The 20,132-nt window shown below is 46.2% G+C and overlaps 1 protein-coding gene across 3 annotated transcripts in view; it reads left to right on the top strand.

Annotated features, from left to right (window-relative positions):
* LOC138548314 (vitamin D3 hydroxylase-associated protein-like) overlaps positions 1-20,132 on the top strand; it is a 340,529-nt gene that overhangs the window by 77,556 nt on the left and 242,841 nt on the right. The window contains exon 1 of one of the 3 annotated variants that reach the window (XM_069642269.1): positions 4,827-5,086. The exons of the other annotated variants lie outside the window; for them this stretch is intronic. Within the exon in view, the coding sequence (XP_069498370.1) occupies positions 4,892-5,086 (195 nt within the window). The 5' untranslated portion in view covers positions 4,827-4,891. Of the gene's footprint in view, positions 1-4,826; positions 5,087-20,132 lie in introns of those variants that run through there. 3 annotated transcript variants of the gene reach the window in all.

Raw genomic sequence — 20,132 nt, 5'->3', positions numbered from 1 at the left:
TTGGTATATTTTCCCATCCATTGCAATCATATTCAAAAGCATTTTGACCTGTGTTTTAAAATCATTCCTGTGTCTCTCTAAGCTTGCTGGGGAAACTGGAATTGAACTGCATTCTTGATTGTATTCCTGAAACCTGTGTGCCCTCATTTCCATCTCTTCATATTGCATAGGTGGGGGGAGGGGGTGAGTAGTCACAGGGGAAAAAGTGATCATATTATCTTTTGTTGAAATCATATCAAGTTTATTTCTGTGTTGCATTCTTTTCCATTATTACATTTCCTTGAATCAAAGTATTCTCTGCTACAGTATCCTTCATATCGATACTCCATAAGTGATTAAAGAGATGGTTACTTTTGTAATATTGTCCATTGGTGATTACCGTCCATATTCATAAGTGTGCTATTCGAATATTATTTTGTTCATAAAAGTGTGATATATATATATATATATATATTGTTTAATTCTTCAAATAAATCTTTTAATTTGCAAAACAAACCTACTTCTTGGCTCAGTGAGATCAGGGGGATTCAAAGAGAGGGGCATTATACAAGGGTTCATCATCCAGATTTAAAGAACACTGACATAGCAATATATGAAAAATGGCTTCCATTGGGCATCCCATCCTAAGCATTGACTTAGTTGGATTGCTGGATTGAAGTCACTTACAGACCGGGAAGTGAGAGAAGCGCCCATAAGACCTGTTAACATTGGAAATAAACTATACTGTTTCCTAGTTGACTCAGGTACAACAGTAAACATCATGGGAGAACAGGAGTTTCAAAACATGCCAGACAAACCAAAGAATTCCTCAAGAATATTAAAATGGGGTGCAATACAGCCCCTACATTCTTTCGGACAGTTCTAAAGACGACTGCTACACAACGGAAATACCATTGACACCAACGTCCATGTCATACGCAGTCCCACGAAAGGCGATGCCTACTCAGCTATCACACAGCTAGCTACCTTGGCCTCATTGACATCTGATTTCAGGATGGGGGAAGTGATCCAGTCAACCACAACACCCATGAACAACGGAGAATCCATATGTGCACTCATCGGTAACATGGAAGGGGTCAGTGCCATCACAAAAAAAAAACTCATCTAATCCAAATTCCCTAGCCTATGCACAGGGATCGGGAGACTCAAGGGAATGCTTGTCAAGCTGTACGTCGATGAAAACGTCCGTCCTGTACCCCAGCACCCGAGGATTACCTCTTGAAAGAACTAGACCAGCTCCTTCTAAATGAAATCATCGAACATGCCACAGGTATGCCTCTAGGTATCGTCCCCAAAGGTGAAGGGCGCATCAGACTCTGCGTTGACATGAGGATGGCAAACACCGCTATCTAGAGGGAATGACACCCAGGTCTGTGAATTTAGGAATTGAGAACATGCTAGTCCAGCTTAACAGAGCGACCACCTTCACCAAATTGGATCTCGTGCAAGGATACCATGCCACGCACAAAGGCCTCATCCGGTACCGACTGTTAAACTTTGGCATCTCTTCCGCAGAATACATTTTTCAGGCCAGCAGGCAGGTGATCCGCCCGATAAAACAGGCACTAAATTACAGCAACAACATTCTAGTCTTTGGCTCGTCACAAGAAGAACACGACGCAGCTCTTCTCAAAATGTGCATTGCACTCCAAACTGCAGGTTTGACATTGAACCTGGAAAAAAGCAGGTTCAGTAAGAAAAAGCTTAAGGTTCTTCGGGCACATCTTTTCGGACAACGGCATGACCCCAGACCCAGACAAAGTAAACACCATCATCGGTAGCAGAGGTGCGATCCTTCTTTGGCATGGCAAGATACATCCTGTGACGCTCCCAAACCCCCTACAAAGACTACTACAAAAAGACTGAGTTTGAATGGTCTGCCGAGTGCCAGACTGCGTTCATGGACATCAAGGCCTCACTCGCAGATGCTCGACAGCTCACCTATTTTTACCTAGCATGGCACACTGAAATAATCGTTGACGTGAGCCAAGTGGGACTAGGTGCCATCCTCGCCCAGACCAGTGGAGAAGACACGCACCCCAGACACATAGTTGCCTATGCGAGCAGAGCACTGTCTCAAACGGAGGCAGCCTACTCCCAGGCCCAAAAGGAAAGCATTGCGGCAGTCTGGGCGAGCGAGCACTTTCACAATTTGGTCATTGGCATTAGGTTCACCTTGGTGACCGATCATCAAGCTTTGCTCTTGCTGTGTGGGAACCCTCGCACAAAGATACCGCCCAGGATCAAAAGATGGGGCATCCGATTACAAGAGTATGACTATGTCATCATTCATCGACCGGGGTGATCAAAACCCTGCAGACTACATATGACGCCACCCGTCGGGGGCATCTACAAACAGAAAAGGCGACACTGAATACATCAACTATGTCGCAGAAAATGCGTTACCACCTGCACTATTGCTGGAAGCCATTGCCACCTCATCAGCCATGGACCCATCCATGGCCTTAGCCATCGTGCTCACCAGCAACAACAAGTGGAGAGACTACCGACGCGCCATAAAAAGTCACCCAGGGGTGAGCCAAGAAGAAATAGAAAGACTGGCGAAAGTGCACAACGAACTAGTGGTCAAAGACCAGTCCATACTTCTGAGAGAGGGTGTAAGCTCGTCATTACAGCCACACTCAGAGCAGTAATCATCAAGACAGCACAGGAGGGTCACAGGGGAGCCGATAACACCAAGAAGCAGCTCCAGTGCAACGTCTGGTTTACATTCATGGACTCCTTAGTGGACAATTGGTAGAAGAGCTGTCTACCATGCCAGTGCACCGCAAAGGCAGAGGCACCCACACCCCTACAGCCGACACACATACCCGACCGACCATTGGAGCGAGTTGCAGTCGACTTCTACCGACCCCTGGAGTCAGGAGACTACTTAATTGTGTTCATTGATGAATACTCAAGGTTTCTCATTGTAAATAAAGTCGCAACAAAAGCATTTCCCCAAGTGACAGCCATGTTTGATGAGGTACTAAGCGAACGGGGCATACCGCGAACGATCAAGTGGGACAACGGCCCCCCATTCAATGGCCATGATTTCTCCACATTCGCGAAACATATGGGCTTTATTCATCAAAAGATCATGCCAAGATGGCCCCAGGCGAATGGAATGGCTGAACGCTTTATGGCGTCAATCAAAAAGACGATACAACAAGCATACATCTAGGCCACCAACCCACATCAGGTCCTTTGTAATATGGTCAGGGATTCTTGTAATACAACCAACGAAGCGACTAACAAAGCACCGGCTGAAGTAATGATGCGGTACAAGGTCCACACCAGACTTGTGAGAAGTGTTGATGATCAAGAGGAGCACGACGCAGAAACCATAGCGAGAGACACGCTGTGAAAGGAAAGCGCAAAGCTAGACACAGAGATCAAAAGGCGAGCGGTACACAAAGAACCAGAGACGAAGTCTAGTGAAACAGATACCAATCAGGAAGACAGATCCAAGATATTCACCACATCCCTTCTAGGTAGTAGCCGTGAAAGGTTCCATGGTGACAGCACAGAATGAGACGCAAGAAATAACTCACACTTCAAACACCTAATTAAGAATGAGGAAACTGCCCCACCCCGAATGGTCCGGGAGCCAGAGGCGAGGGAAGCCTGTGATGACTTGTGGACGCCTCCAGAAGAAGCGCGGAGCATGCCGTCAGCCGGGCCCCGGGCCCAGAAGGCGCAGGCCCGAGGGAAGGTTGGGCCCGCCCGCAGCGCACTATACGAAAGCCTATGCGTCTAGTGGAAGAATGCTGAGACGACCTCAGAACATTTGTCCGGGGGTGATGTTACGCGACTCTGTGCCTTTAAGGCTCAAGGGAAATCCAGGCAGGAAGCTGGAGGAAAGGGAGGATTTGGGGGTTGCCTGTATGGAAGGTCAGTTCCTGAATGTACTAGCAAGAGGGAGGATTAAATTGAAGGTCCTGCTCTATTCCGGTGTCGCGTCCTTCATTTCCACAGTGCTAACACTCAATACCAAAGAGGTTTCTAAGTGCTGACCCGTTATTCGAACCTGGGCTGGTCGTTTTGCTTTTAAGACGAGCGCGTTGCCACTGAGCTATACTACCCGATTATTGAATGGATAATGTTGGCATGCATGTTTAGTTTACGTTTCTGATAAGGAAGTCCCGTCCAGAATAGTCTGCAGTCACAACATGCCCAATCAGGTACAACTTTGAATGCAGGTAACTATATATATTTCCATGATACAGCGCATGTGAAAATGACTAATGTGTGTAATATGCATTTGCTTGAAAAATATGAAACCTAAATATCCTCAGCTGTCACGTTTCCCCTTGCCATTCAGTCCCTTTTTTCCATTGAATTCTGCCACTTGTTTCGCCTCCCGATTTTAAATTTAGAAAAACTACACGTCCCAGAGTTCCAAGTATAAGAAAGAAGTGAGGCCTTCTCCCGTGCACAGGGAAACCATAGCAACTTTGAAGTATTGACTGGCCTTTTATACCGTGCTGCAGGCCAGTTATGACCCTTTAGAATCTCGTTTCGACCTCATCCCATCCAAACAAACTTCAGGCTTACTTTATAACAGTTTATGCGTTTTAGGTTAATTGGTATTTGTTTGCCTGGCTAGTCACATCGCCATGCAGAGTGCATTTCTCACGCCCTCTTCCTGAGGACTTGTTTGGTCCCTCTCCCCACAATGCGTTTGTACCTGGCAGGCCTCTCAGATGGACACAGCTGCCTTTCAGGCAGGGCACCTAAACCCAGCGCTTCTGAACTGCTGCCCAGAATGTAAGGCGGGCCCTGCTGTTGGCTCCTGGATTGGTGGGCTGGCCTCGTCGGTGCTCAGCTAAAAGCTGCTCGAGCCTGGACAGAGTGGCTACTCGGAAAGCGACCGGGCGAAGGCAGCATCATGGTGCTGAAGAAAATGAGCGAGCTGGTGGCGGGCCACTTCCTGGCGGCGGCGCTCATCTGCCTGGTGACGACGCTGCTGGTGCTGAGGTGGAAGTGCCGCCGACGCACGCTCCACAAGCTCGAGCGGGCCCGCGTACAGCGGGATTACGCCCTGGAGCAGATGGAAAGAACCTTCCAGCAGTACAAGAAACAGGTAGTGGCCCCCGAACTGTTCCATTGGGAACGCGCGGTACAACTGGTCACGTGTCAACAGCGTCCCGCTTCCTTGCATTCCAGTGCAGTCCTGGGTTGTTTCTTCTTTGCATTTTGGGACTTGTAGTTTTGAAATTGTAATTGGGGGAAAATGATGACTAGAAGCACTAGTCTCCACTTGAATGGGCCATATATGTATTCTTACTAGAGGTTATGAGTGACAACATCATAAACCAGGGGTCTGCAGCGTGCATCTGTCCAGATGTGTTGCACCACGACTTCCATGATCCCTCACCATTGACAACTTTGGGAGTTGTAGTCCAAATCATCTGGAGGGCCAAAGAAAACAGACTCCTGTAAAGAATGAGGGTGACTCCGAAGCTTGTATATGACAAGACCCCACTGCTTGTCGAGAGCTTCCCTTTTTAAAATGTAATGTTGTGTATGGTGCTGTTTGTGCTGCGGTAGCCTGTAGTATGCCTTTTTTGGATACTGTTTGGGTCTGGACCAGCCACAGCTGGTTCCTTTATGAGACGAGCTACTGTTATGTCCTGCCGCTGTGGGTGGGAGCAGGCTGTGGCGGATCTTCCCGCCTTCTACAATGCTTTGTCACAGCAGTTAACAGCCAGGTGTCTCTGCAGCATGCCTGCTTTCTGTGGCAGCCACAGACGGGTGCAGCCTAAACATGCCCCTTCTATTCGGGAGATACTAGCCCAAGGCCGCCTTTTATTTACATTGTGGGATCTGTTGTCCTGGCTCTCTAACGGTGTAATCCCCCACGACTTCAAATCCCAGAATGCAAATGAAAAAAAAGGATAGAATACTGTCCCCCGAATGGCATGGGGCATGTTGGGATATATGCAGGCACCAGCGTGCAGTAAATCATAGCTATACTGGGGGACCGTTACCTTACCTGAGAGATTTCGGAAGGGGTTACATTATTAGAGCTCAGGGGTGCAGTCTTGGCTGATCAAGTAGGGGCATATATAGGTGACTGGCTACTATAATTCTCATGCCAGGCTCCTAGATATGGCACCTTGTTGTTCCTAGGAACCCTCCCCTGCCCCAGGACTCTGCGCTCTATGGAACCCCTGCTCTGAAGTCTCCTCTGGGAATATTCTCACCCACTTTCCACCCGGTATCCACTGTTGCCCGCTCTGTCATCCACTCCTCCCTGTATACGGGGGGGGGGAAGTGGCTGCACACCGTCCATGCCAGGCCGCCTCAGGCCATCTCCTCACAACTACCTTACACGGAGCCACTACTGTGTAGATATTGCTCAAGAGGGACCCTACCAAGACGTCGCCATGGCTACACGGAATGGATGCGCCAAGTTACCGAAACCTCTGCACACTAACGTTCTCAACCACGATGTGCACAAAAAGCCACTATCACACAATGGAATAACCCTTCCAACAGGCATTAAACAGATCAGGACACCGCCTCTACAATCATCTTGCATATCTAATGCATCCTAGCACCAGGGACACACTAGGCTTCCCTTCCGACACGTATGACTCTATGCTCACAACACAACCACACCAAGAGCTACAAGTACTTGTGGTCTGTATGCATCAACAAAACAGCAACGCAATCTTGCATTTTATTTATATAAGGTGCTTATGCATCGAGTAAATTGTGTTTCAAAGCGCCCACAGGGCACCTGGGAGGGAACATGGGAATGAAAGGTAAATCTAACAGAGAGAGAGAGAGAGAGAGAGAGAGAGAGAGGCGGCCCTATTAGGCCTTGTGAGCATTCAGAACGTGGACGTGCAGTGAGAGAGAAGGGAGGGAGGGGGGTATAAGTGCTAGGAGTTGCTCCCCCACCCTCCCAACCCCACTGATATAACAAATTCCAGCTCTTTCATATGTGCCAGTGTCTGGAATGCAGTCAATATATATATGTATATATATATATATATATATATATCTATCACACAAGTCTTCATTGAAATGCACATATTGTAGCATTGATACCACATTCCTCATACATTGGGGAAACATCCCTCTAGTAAATACATGGTCGCAGTAGGAAGGAGCGAGGGAGTAGTTAATCATACAGATATAACAGGAAATCCATTAAAATGCATGCATGCAGTGCAGCAGATGGTGGAAGTGTGCAAATGCCTCTCATCTATGTGCAATGTGCAAAGCACGGTGCTAGCATCACATTATATAAAGTGCATCACAGAAATATGTGCGAATTGCTGGCATGCATTACATGGTTTACAGTGCTTCTGCAAACACCTGAGGTGGCTAGTATGGAGGCGCAATCAGGGGTGGACTGGGAAACAAGATGCCCTGGAAATCATTTTCAAAGTGGCCGCATATTACACATTTTCAGCAAGGCCAACACTTTTCCCATGAGAACATTTGGAATTAAAATAGGTGACCACACTAAAGAGACCCAGGGTGCAGAGGCCCGCCGGGAAATCTCCAGAGTTCCCTATGAGCCAGTCCACCCCTGGGTGCAATGACCTGACCACTGTCCACCTACAAGTAAAAAAGCCCAAGTAGTGCCCCCCAAGTAGTGTCCCCCTAAATAGCGGATTCTTTAATAGGGGTGGGGGGTCGGTACACTGTCTGGAGGCCAATAACACATCTTTAAGAGTAAAAGTGGACTCCTCTCCCACACACAAGTGACTAGTTTCAACAGTAATCTCGGGAGGATAGCTCAGGGGCAACAGCTTGACTTGGAAGCAAGACGACACGGAGCACCACAGGTTCGATCCCCGGGTCCGCGCTTAGAAACCTCTGGGTATTACGTGGTCTTTCTCAGGGCCGATTAAACCAACTGGCAAAACTGAGGCATAATTATTAGAAACCTCCCTCTAGGATCTTCCCACATGGAATATCTCTAGTTTAAAAAAAGCTCACACTTGTCATCTGTTCGACAAGCCAATATCAATACACACCTCTGTTCACTGTGTCATGCCTATTCAGGAGCATACAAAGCTGCATCTCCGAGGAAAGCAATCCAAAAGTGCAAAGATTAACTTTGGACCTTCTTTTAAAACGTATATAGACAGCAAAGAAGGACAACGGTCCTAGGATCCTCTGCCAGAGTCCAGCAAATGGCGGCATTGTGCAGTAAAATAACACCGGCTGGGCTGTGCTGTAGCTGAGCCTACTCGTTCACTTTGGCACACGGAGACCTCGGTTTTAACGCTGTATTTCATATGTGGCTGAATATTCTCTGATCCCGGTCACTATATCACACTGTTCCAGAAATGTAAATATATGTAATGCAAATATATATTTTAAAAGCCTCTGTTGTTCCTTCTAGTATTGTACCATTTTATTGTGTCCGGCCCCGCCCAACCCCTTGCTGGTATCGGTAATCTGGTCTGGTTCCGTAATCCGCACCTTGCGTTTAGGAAGCGCTGTTTAAACTACACCGAGCGCGCGCCCTCATTCGCACACCTCTCCCATCAGTCCTCGTTCATCAGGTTTGCGAATACGGTGTCCCAAAGACGCCCATTTAATCATGGTGAGGAGGTTCTAGAAAGAAAGTGATTGGCCCTTGATAACGTTTGTTTTCGAGACACTCGGCTAGTGCCAAAATCCATACGACTCAAGTTTAAAACGATGCATTTGAATTTCCGCGCAAAAGTCGCCGGAGTAGCCTGGCAGCTCTGTTTTCATTGAGAGATACAGTAACCCCCGGCCCAGTTAGGGCTCGGCTAGGTGGGCTTATCGGTTTAACCCTCAGGGGCTAAAAGGAAGGCCTGAAAACACAGACAGGGGGGGGGGTTCATGAATTATTATGCGGTGTTTTCCATTTCTTTCTAAGATACTGTATTACTCTCCTGTTCCCAGCGAACGGTTTTCTTGTATTTTATTCCTGCAGGTGATGTCATAGTGTGGGGGGATGGGGAGGGGGCAACCACCCCAAAGGTATCTAAGCACTTAAATCGAAAAAGCCCCAGCAAGCAAGGACATTACAAGGTAACTAGAATATGATGGGTTTTTTTTTGTTTTTGTTTCTGCTTTCTGAATATCAGTGAACCATCAACCCTTCTCTGAGCAATGGACTTGAGAACAATGGCAGGCCTACTCTACCCAAAAACCATGGGCTGGTCTAGCGGGGAACGTTAGGGGAGGGGATAGGGAGTTGGAATAATGGTTGGCGAAGGGGCACAAAGAGAGGGAGTGGGACTGGGAGCACCAGCTTGACGATTACTTGGTGGCTGTGGCTCCCACAGGGTGCAGAGAGCTGGGACGAATTGTGTGTCTGTGTCGCGCGGCCTGAACAAATTCCCAGCCGGTAGACCAATTCAGCCTGCCCTGAAGCCAGACCAGGTGGGCTCAGAAGATGGACCCATCCCAAGCTGTATGAACAGTGTAGCCTTGGAGTGTGTGGTGGTGGTGTGGTGAGCCCTTCACCCTGGCTGACACCAGAGTGGGCGGACCGGAGAAGATCAGAATCCTAGGCCACATGTGGTGGGGCAGACCGCGTGAAGATGACTGCCCAACACTGGACCACAGAGGCTTACTCTACATCTGTGGGGCACCACATTCTATTGCTGGGGGGCCGCGTGTGGGACCACGCTTGTCCGCTCTTTCTGGGAGCATGGTAGGGTCCTCTCTGCTCGTGCAGCCCGGACCGCTGTCTCACACATGGCCCGTGACTCTGATCTTCTCTGGGCCGCCTGGTCTGGCCCATGGCCCACCACTGGCTCACCTGGCTGCACCACACTCTTGGTGCAGGAAGGGTCTTCTTTTTTTGGGCCTGCCTGGTCTGGCCCGTTGGCTGGCTCCTCCCGACTTTGCTCGGCCTGGCTCACACATGCTGCTTAAAGGTCTCGCGACTCCCTGGTGGTGGGGGGACAACCCGAGGCCACGGCCCCAGGGATCCTCAAGATGCCCTCCCACCCCTTTCTCTTCGTTCACCTGGCTGCCCATTCTTCTCTGGCTCATTCCGGAATGTTCTAGATGCCCCTTAGAGGGGATCGATAGCACGGTCCATTGGGAACCGGTAATGCAGTATAAAGTGCACATACACAATAATTAATGTAACCCACCCTGGTGTTTGCATCTTGATTTCTTCCCTTTTCCCTCGGGATTGAGCCATGTAACCCACCAAGCCCGGCCCTAGTTGGACCAGGGGCTACATTGCAAGCTTATCTGACACCCTTTAGCTTTTGCTTTTTATGTTTTCACGAACCTTTACAGCAGGTTTTTTGCCCGTAGAAGTATGGGTCTGATTTTTAAACGCAAACCTATAGTTATAAATAATGTTTTAACTTCAGGATTCTAATGATCACCTTTTTTATTTTCAGGATTTAATCCCGATATTGAGCCTGTGGTCTTCTCTCAGTAATAATTGTGTTACAGGGGCTATTAACTGACCCTTTTAGTTGCTTTTTCCCCTGATGTGCTGTTTAATCTTATGTCTGTATTAGCTAGTATGCCGGGTAGCTCATTGAGTTATGCGCTTGTTGTGGAGGAATGTGTTAATCTTGCAGCTAACAGGGTTGAATACCACATGGCTGTTTAAGGTTTCATCGTCGTAAGGTTGAAAAACCTTCAAATCGCAACTCCTGTTATTTAAAGCGCTACAAAATGCAATGGGAACCGCCATTGTTTGTGATACCCCATGTAACATTACAGACCACAAAGTACCATGCAGTTGGGTTTTCTAGCCCTCCTATTTAAAGAGAAACGAAGTAAATAGCCATAGAATGTGACATTTATTCTATGTGGGAATACATGAACTACTTCAATAGAGCCCAGATTACCAACGTGCCCATATATGTCAGATTTGGCATGGAAACAGAATTTCATGCTGAATGCACTCCGTGAGAACGAAGGTTGTTTGAAGCTATATTCAATTGTTCCCCTCTTGCACGCTGGTTGTGGTGAAACACAATCTTGAGGCCTTTGCTTAACCTTGTATGCCAGCATTACCACTGTAAAGTCCATTTTCATGCTACTTGTTGTTCCAGTTCTGCGCAGTGCCACTCTGCCTTCCCAAATATAGATTCCCGCTGTCTCACGTGTGGCTCTCTATGCGTGATGCTGCTGCCCCAGTGTGGCTCTCTGTGACCAGTACTAGGCCCACTGCTCAATTGGTACACATTGCTGCTACATCGCTACCCCCATCACGCCCCAGGTTCGGGAACGGGGACGTGAACTGCTGGTTGACCTAGTTTAGATTTGTTGTCTTAACTTGTAATAGCCTCCAGTTGCCTGCCCCCCCTCCTTCAATCATTCTGTGTGCCATGGGTGCTATGCAGGCTGCCATTGACAAGCTACGTGTAGTCGTTACATGCTTTCTGTGTTTCTTGAGCCACAGTCATGTAACAAGTTGATGGTGATATGCCTCCATGTTGATCACCGCCATGGTATTTGGTAAAGTAGGGTAGTGCCTGTTTTCAGAACTCAAGCCTAGGTCTCCCAACCCCTCATCACAATGCCACTCTTCTATGGAGCAGAAGCGCAAAGGAAAAGCACGTCATGCAGCATCAGGACAGAGCCTACCACCTCGTTTGCACTGGTCCCATCAAGAGTAGATTACATGCAATGTGGTGCGAAGGAAGGCTGGGCTCCAGGCCTTAAGTGGGCCAGGGCTCTCTAGACTGGCGTCCCTTTTCACATTTCTTTAGAAATATGAGTGGCAATACTGCTCTTTGACAGTAATTGTCAGTTTCAGTAATGGTTAGAATCACATCAGTTAAATACATTTGAAATTGGGTACTTTTCAAACAGGAAAGGTACATTATAAGAGAATACATTATTTGGTTTTTGCCACACATTGTATTAAGTTATTATCATTAGAATGCCTTTTAATTAGTATATATGAATAATGGTCTTTTAGAAGAATTGTGGCATTGCATGGTGTACAGACTCATTTTCTTGTTTCATATTTGAATATATATTTATTTTGGTCAAAATATTTACAGACATTAAACCAGATTTCTTTTTGCCCTTTCACTGCACATATGTAAACGAGATTGGCTCTATTCGGTCACTCTTTTAATGACACAGGCCACTCTTCTTTAAAGCTTCACCAGCTACTTGGGATATGAGGCTACACTGGACCCTTTTTAGGGTCCGCCCCCAGTTATGGCATGATTCATTGGAGCTACCCCTCGATTTCTTATCACACTTAAAGCAGTGGATGGTCCCTAGAGAAGAGCGCAGGCCTTAGCCTTCATATAAAAAGTGTGGTTTTTATAGCGTGCTTCATGTGCACCCTCTAGGGGCGTGGTCGAGTGTCGCATTGCCCCTGAGCCATCCTTGGATGCATCCCTTTAAGACCACAGATGCCTCAAATATCCTCACCCATTTTACCCACTTGAAAAGTTTTGGCCACATGAGCCACTGAACTGTCTTCATTTATTTTCCTTCAGGGCGCTAACTGTCTGCTCCTTTAGACATTTTGGAGTATTTTTCTATCTAGGCCCGCTCTTGCCTTTAAGAAACGAATAGTAAATATCACTTTCAAACAGGGCTCAAGTCGAGGGTACACGCGGGTGGACGGAGTCCACCCACTTTTTTCAGAAGGTGGACTCAGTCCCCTTTAGTTAAAATGAGACACATTGAATGTCCGCTTCGAATTTATGAATTAAAGACAAGCTTGGGGATCGAACCACAGTCATCAGGTTTGCAGGATGACACTCACCAGTGCACTATATAACAGGATGAAAAATAATAAATAACTAAAGGTGAGATGTCCCATTTCGGTACTGCAAGTTTGAGGGAAAACATTTGTATTGGATCTTGAAGTTTAAAACATGCCACCTTTTTAACGTTTTTAAAAACACTTTTACACGAAAAAATCCTCTCTGGGCTTTGTGTGTGTTGATTTTACGAAAGGCAAATGCTATTCGTCCTGCGTAAATTGGGTGGTTCTGCAAAGCCAATTTAATGAAATGTGCATATTTCACCTTGATATGCTAATTTCTGGTGACGTCATATCCCATTGAGCTTGTTGATGAGTCCCCCCACTTTAATTTTTAGGACTTGACCCCTGCTTTCAAACCAAGCTGCCCACTGAGAAAGTACGGGCAACACTTTGAGATCACACAGACACACACATACACACACACCACATATTAAAGTGGCACATTTTTCAGATGGGAATGAAACGTTTTTGCCACAGAAAAGAGAAAAAACTGGAAAGAAAATGCCACACAGTCTAGAACATTTTGTACCAGGAAAATTACAGAATTTATCTGGTAGAAAAGGTTGACCTTCACATTTCAAAAAGACTGAAACAACACACGTCTCCCTCCTTACTCTGGCAAGAAAGCAAAAATGCCCAGGACTTGCGCCAGATGGGCTCTGGCCATTGAAAGGATTTTTTTTCTTCTATCTTTTCAACAAAAGGTCAAATTCAGCTAAAACCTTTCCTGCCGAGTCGAGTTTTTGCACTTCATGTTGTTAAAGCAAATTTGTTTTCTTCATTTTTTTTGAGTTTATGCGTCGCTCCAACGAGGGCCCACAGTACTGCGACAATCAAAACATGTTTACCCCAGAAGACAGATGGGGCATGGGAACGCGCCGACGTCACGTACCACTTCACCTCATGTTGGTACTCACCTACAGAACTTGCGGCAAGCTGACGCCACTCTTTAAGGGTTTTCTGTATGCATGCACACATGTATTTCATACATATCCCCCAAGGGGCCAGACAAGGTTAAGGGTCAGTGACGATTGCGCTAGTGTTTATTTTATATTCTTTGTGTTATGTTAGGTGGGGTTTATAAACCGCATCTCTGCAAGCAACATGGCCTTGATATAGAAATAGTTCACGTTTAGTCTCCAGTCGCACTTGTCATGCATTTTCGCTTGACCGGTATCCACGGTTACAAACACAAACCATTTCCCCCTATCTACAAAGCACCTGTTTAAGAGGATATATACAGGTGTCTGCAGGATTCTTGATTGGTACTCTGCAGAGTGATTGCTTGCGCATAGTCCATGCTTGTGTGGTAGATGGACTGTGCAGTCATGGCAGGAGGATCAGGTACCAGAATCCCCCCCCCCCTCCCACCTACCTGTCCATGTTTTATGGATGAGTTCCTGTGTAGTTGATACAAGCAGTGATGTACCAGGATTTGGTGACTGGGTGGGCCTACGGAAGGGGGTGCCTGCAAACTAAAGGAAATGAATGTTTTTGGAGCGTTTTCTATAACCCCCACCCTCGCCCCCCCAATCCCAACTGAGAGCCAAGCTGAAATTTGAGCTTTTATTGTCTGTGTGCTTTTAACTAAAATGTCACAATATCCCAATTTCAAAGTGCTCCCTTCCATTCTCCCAAAGCAGATCCAAAGAAATCTGCTCAGAGTTCAAGACAGAAAACAAAAAACTGTGAGATCAGGGCACTTGCTTGTTGTCCATGTCTTTGTGTGATATGTGAAAAATGGTATTGTAGAATAAAAGCAAGCAGTTTGTTTTATTGTCTAACATTTATATATTAGGGCAATAACTAAAAGTGTGTTTTGTCTTGAAAGATAAGTTTGGTAACTGGGGCATTTTGGAAGCTTTGAGGGAACATGCAACCCTTGCACTGTGCATCACTTGATCATTCACAATTACAAGGAAGACTTGTCCCATGCAATTGCTTCTTCAAAGGCCTAGTCTGCACTAATTGTCTTCTCAAGAGGCATAGGTCTAGTTGAGTGCTGACTGTGATAACTAGCATGGCAAGAGTGAGGGGGGAGACATTGTAAAAATGTATTTGTAATGGGAATCTGTGTCTCCCTATGTCTAACCAGACATCCACATGTGCTTCCAAGCTCTTTTCCAGCAAAACCTTTGCTGTTCGTAGGTTAACTAGGGCACACACACTAAACATCACTGTATCCGAATGAGTTTCAGGAGCCTCACAACATTTTAGATCATAGATGTTACTATTGCCCAATTAAATGCTATTCATTTTATCGAGCAAGCCGTGAGGGGTCAGAAATGTGAGGCAGACAATTTTGTGAAGATGCCATTTTATTACCTCAAAAGTTTTGACAAACTGCTCACCATCCCTACCCTGATGAGGATTTCACTGCCTAGCAAAATAAACTAAAGGAAACCTTCCAACAAACGGATTCTGTCCCTCACACTTGTACATACAACAGTGCAACAAGGAAATGTATGGCAGTTCAAGTATAACAAAAATATCAGTTACATTCAAAACCTGGTAATTGTTTCTCCGTATGACCTTGGTGAACTCACCTTCCCCAGATCCAACCAGGATTTCAGTGAACAGTTCAACAAGGATAAGGAAATCCCGTCTCACAACAACTTTCCAATAAATCTCTTCTTGCTCCAAAAAGTCTCTCACTTGGACTTGACCAACAGTTCAGAATGTTCAAGTTTTCATCTTTCTACTTGAGATAGAGTCCAAGACTTCTCAGGAAATAAGGATATTTCCACAGTACATTAATCCCAACAAAAATGTCTTTGTCAAGATGATTCTGCAACATTTAAACAAAATGCTTGCTCCAGTAATATGGATTCGACAGGATGAATTCATCCTGGCCACCTGGGAGGAGACTTTAGGTAGGGTGTTTGTGAGGGCTCAGCAGGATTCATCACAAAAGACAAAAATAAAAATAATTCAAGCTTCTAGACATGTAAGAAGTGCAGCCATTTTTGGAATACTACATGTATCTAGACCTACTTTTCTAAGATCGCACATTCAGGCTTCTAAAAAATATGCTGAACCAGTGCTCTCAAATCATGTTCTAGAAGTCCTGACCTTAGGAATGCAAGACTTAGTGCATTTGAGGACAGAGTATACATGTAGGACTTAGTTTCCCAGAATGCAATTTAATGTAATCCCAAAGGATGGGACTGGTTTATTCGTTCATACCTGACAAGGAACAACTTGGGCTTTCTGTAAACTACCCTATGGGTAGTTTTAATTTTAAACCTAGACCCAATAACAGTCTGTATTATTGTCTCCTACTACAAGTGCCTGGACACTCTGCATAATGTGCATAGCCTTTGCAGCTAAAGATTTCAAAATCTCTCATCAGATTTCCAGTTAGTCTTCTGCTGGGGGTTGGAGCTGGGAATATTCAGTTTATCCACTCCCCAGTGCTTTACTTACATCTGAGCGCTGTGTGTGCAAATGGCCTGTTAGCAGGGATATTCCACATGGATGGAACATCTCACTGCAGGATGCTAGAAGGGAACTACTTCTCAATAAGATGTCTTCTCATGGTCTTGTCATAGTCGTTTGGTGGTTTTCCACCCCGTTCGGTTTTTCTTTTCCCTGAAATTGTGTGTTGGTTTTCAGTCTGTTCATTTATCTGCACGCTCAAGCAGCTGCATCCTCCTCTCCCGCATCAAAGGACAAGGATGGGCCCCGGAGATAAGTGGGTGATTCCTAGCCTCTGTTATGAGGGCCCCAGGTAGGCCATGCCCTCATTAACCATGTAACCACTCTTGCACACAGTGACAGAGCTAATACAAGGTTGAGTGGGTGAACTGGCGGGCAGGAAGCTATTGACGACGGCACACGATCCGGCATGCACCTGTGGGTGATATGTCGTGATCACACCCATCTGGCCACAGCGGCACCCTACGGTGTCCGGCTGTGGTCACAACAGCCCCAAGGGCCACTGCCTGTCTGCACCACTGGACACTTGGTGAAGGCAAGGAGTCTACATACCTCTCCCAGGCGTGTCGCGGCTTGCTGGTGGAATATTTGCCATTACTAGGGCTCTAATGGATAAATGCACAGTCAACATTGTAATTGCTGGCTCAAAGCCGACCCTTAAAGTAGCACTCCAACTTGTGGGATGTACAAAATTAGAATATCCACAAAATACACACATCCTATGCTCGGTGGCGTCACTAGGGTGTGCCGGGGGGTGGGAGGTCCCTCTGCTGAAATCCTGTGCCCCCCGTTGACGTTTCAAAGACTAATTGAGGCACGGTTTTTGTCTAAACTGAACTGTAATCTTAAATTCTGTGATCATTTGCTGGAATATTATCAATTTAGAACCAAATCGTACTGGTTGCCTTTCCAAGAGCCATCGAGCGACTTTCCTGGCTAACAAAGAAGGCCTGGCCCTAATGTAGTAGGTCCCTGGCCCACACTAACCCGCAATGGGAATGGGCTATGTTTTGCGCGCGACCGAGGTCAACCGGACCAATTCAGCGAGGGGGTCGACCCACCCCCGAAATTCTTTTTTTTTTTTTTTAAATAATGGGTTAAAATGAAGTTTTTTTTTTACAGTATACTTTCTGTGGCAAATTAGGTAAAAAGCTACACTGATTTTTAAAAAAAAATATATTTATTGAGGGTATGATTTGAAGAAAAGTTTTTTCCAACACATTTTCTTAATGCCTTATCATACTGTATGTTAGTAATCTACACGTGCAAAGAACATTTTCCTATTGATTGTGCCTATATGTGACCATGCGGGTGCACCTACATATACCAGTATTCCCACGTAAGAATATACTCATGTTTGCTTCATGTCTAATCCCTGCAATGATAACATAACAAAAGATGTTCATGCTGGCTCTGCCAATACAGGCCAGTATCCCCACATAAGAACAAACTGCTTTGCACAAAAGCCTGTAAAAAAAGAATGCCACAGTAAGAAAGCCTGCCCTTGCTGGCTACACTGATTTCCACCCCACCCCCACCATGCCCCATATAAGAACTCATGTTGTATTTTCCACTACGCCCGCAAAAAAGGTCATGCCACAGTAAGAAAACATTGCCTAAGAGCTGCAGAAATGCGCCCGCCTCAATGTAAGAACACTGATCAAGACTTTGGGGGTAATTCATGGATTATTTGCGCTGAAAAAAAACGGGATTTGCCCGCAAATCCCTGTTTAACGAATGGGGATTTGCGGGCAGAATGGCACACAAATCCTGTTTTTTTTTCGGCGCAAATAATCCATGAATTACCCCCTTTGCCTTTAATGGTATTAGAGCATTCCATGTCACAGCCAGCCCCATTGTAGTACCCCCTTTTCCCATCCTTCATGTGATAACGCTCAAGTTGGCCTTGCTTTGCTGGAAATAAAGCCATCCAGTAAATCATGCCCTGACGCACACATTCACCCACCAGTCTCGCACCCATACAGCTTCTTTGTCATTCACATGAGCACCCTCAACATTCGCACTGCATTCACATGCCTGCTCGCCCATGTACACACCATTCAAACTGCATTCATAATCGAGCCCTTACACCCCCCGCCCCCCTCACATACATTCACATAGGGACGCTTACACAGACATTCATACAATTCTCACACACAGGACAGAAAGACGAGTGTATGTTTAGGAAAAAGATTGTGAGAAAGGAGAGCTCAGCAAATGCTACACTGGAAGGCTTGAATTAGAAACTGTTGAAGTTCTTGTAACACCGTCTCACAGCCCCTTGCTCTCATTGACACCTTAATGAGAGCAGCATTGTGCTGGTGAAGCTTCACAGAGGGATTTATTACAGGATTGCAGTTTCCGCACAAAAGTCTGTGATGACGCATCAGAAAGAGGTGCCACATACGTAATGAGAGTTTGGGTATTATATACACATACACACACACACCCCACCCCCACCCCCACCCCCAAACATAGTATTCCTGTATTAATTGTCTCCGCTGCCCATATCTACTTTAATTGCTCATTTGGGTCTTACATTCCTGCGTTTAATGATCATGGTTTAGGATAATGAGGTGGCCAATCAGATTTTAGGGATAGCGCGTGCCACCCAAGGCCACTCCCTGGACACGCCACTGACTCTGTAGTGTATGTTGAAGTCTACTCTTTGTAGCTACTGGTAAAGTGTGGTCCGCAGCGAGGGAGACGGGTACAGAGAAACTGTATGAAAACACAGGGTTTTCAGTAGAGTCCCAGAGGTGGGTGCCATGTTCAACTTGCCTGCGGCGGCTCTAAAGCAGAGGAGATGACGAGGTGGATCCATCGTAGATCTGGGAGAAGTCCTTCAGCAGGGAGGAAGGGGTGGTGGTTTGGTCCAGCAAGCTGTGCTAGGCTAGGCTGGTGATAAGGGGCCTCACAGTTTGAGTCGATGGATGGATGGAAAGCATAACTACATAGTAGCAATGTGTCTTTGCGTTCCTCCACTCGGTTTTCATGGTTTCTGCCTACTGCATCTCGCTGACGCGAACTGTCCAGTGGTTAAAGTAGAGGTAGTGGGAGAAAATGTTAAGAGGCATATATGGACTTCGCAAAACCCTTGGGGGTGCTAGTCTGATGGCAAGCACATGGTAAAGGATTCGGGAGATTTTGTTAAAATATTTAAACTACTTCACAGGTAGGTAAGGTGTAAATAAAGGTCAATAGAAGATGAAAGGGAACTTCCTAGGATGGCTAGAGTGCTGCTAACCATAGAAAACTAAATGGGCCTTTCTGATTTATGCAGGTATGAATTTTGCTAAATAACTGGAGAGGAGCGTAGCTTTGTTGAAATATATGGATGTCCTAAGCATGGGTTGGGTTTGACAAGGAATTTAGAATAAGAGTGGGTGAGGAGGGCGGAGCGGTTTGTGGTAACCTGGATATGAACCTATGGCTACAATGAGTAGCACCAATGAGGGCAGCACAAAACAAAAGATGATGGCTTGAAGGTTTAGAATTAATCTTAACCTCTGGCATTGCTCTGGGCAAACATCCGGATTGGGGTTCTCAACCACCGTTCTTTGCCTGCCAAGCCATTACAGAAGGGGGGGAAAAGACCATATGCATTGGTCCAACCCCAAAATGCATACTCCAGCCCAAACGGCTAGGCAACATACTTTCTGCATGAGCAGATAGGCATCTGCAGACATGTTTCGGTCTCATTGGGTGTTATCACAGAGGCATAGCTTGTGTCTCTAGGCCCAACAGGCATCGTACCCACATCTGGCCATACCCATTCCAAGTTATCTAAAGCAAAACAAGAGGTGATGGTCTGATTTGTATATGGTCTTTCTTCTTCTGTAATGGCGTGGCAGGTGAAGAACAATGATCTGGAGGATTGCCCATAGCAATGTCAGAAGATTAATTCTAAACCTTCCAGCCATCACCTCTTGTGTTTTACCAATGAGGCCCGCTCCATTGCATGTTCGGCTTGATTACT

The sequence above is a fragment of the Ambystoma mexicanum genome, chromosome 1q (assembly GCF_040938575.1).
Source record: "Ambystoma mexicanum isolate Mex_15411 chromosome 1q, UKY_AmexF1_1, whole genome shotgun sequence".
Classification (NCBI taxonomy): Eukaryota; Metazoa; Chordata; class Amphibia; order Caudata; family Ambystomatidae; genus Ambystoma; species Ambystoma mexicanum.
Note: the sequence above shows the minus strand (reverse complement) of the source record. Positions and strands in the feature narration are given on the sequence as shown.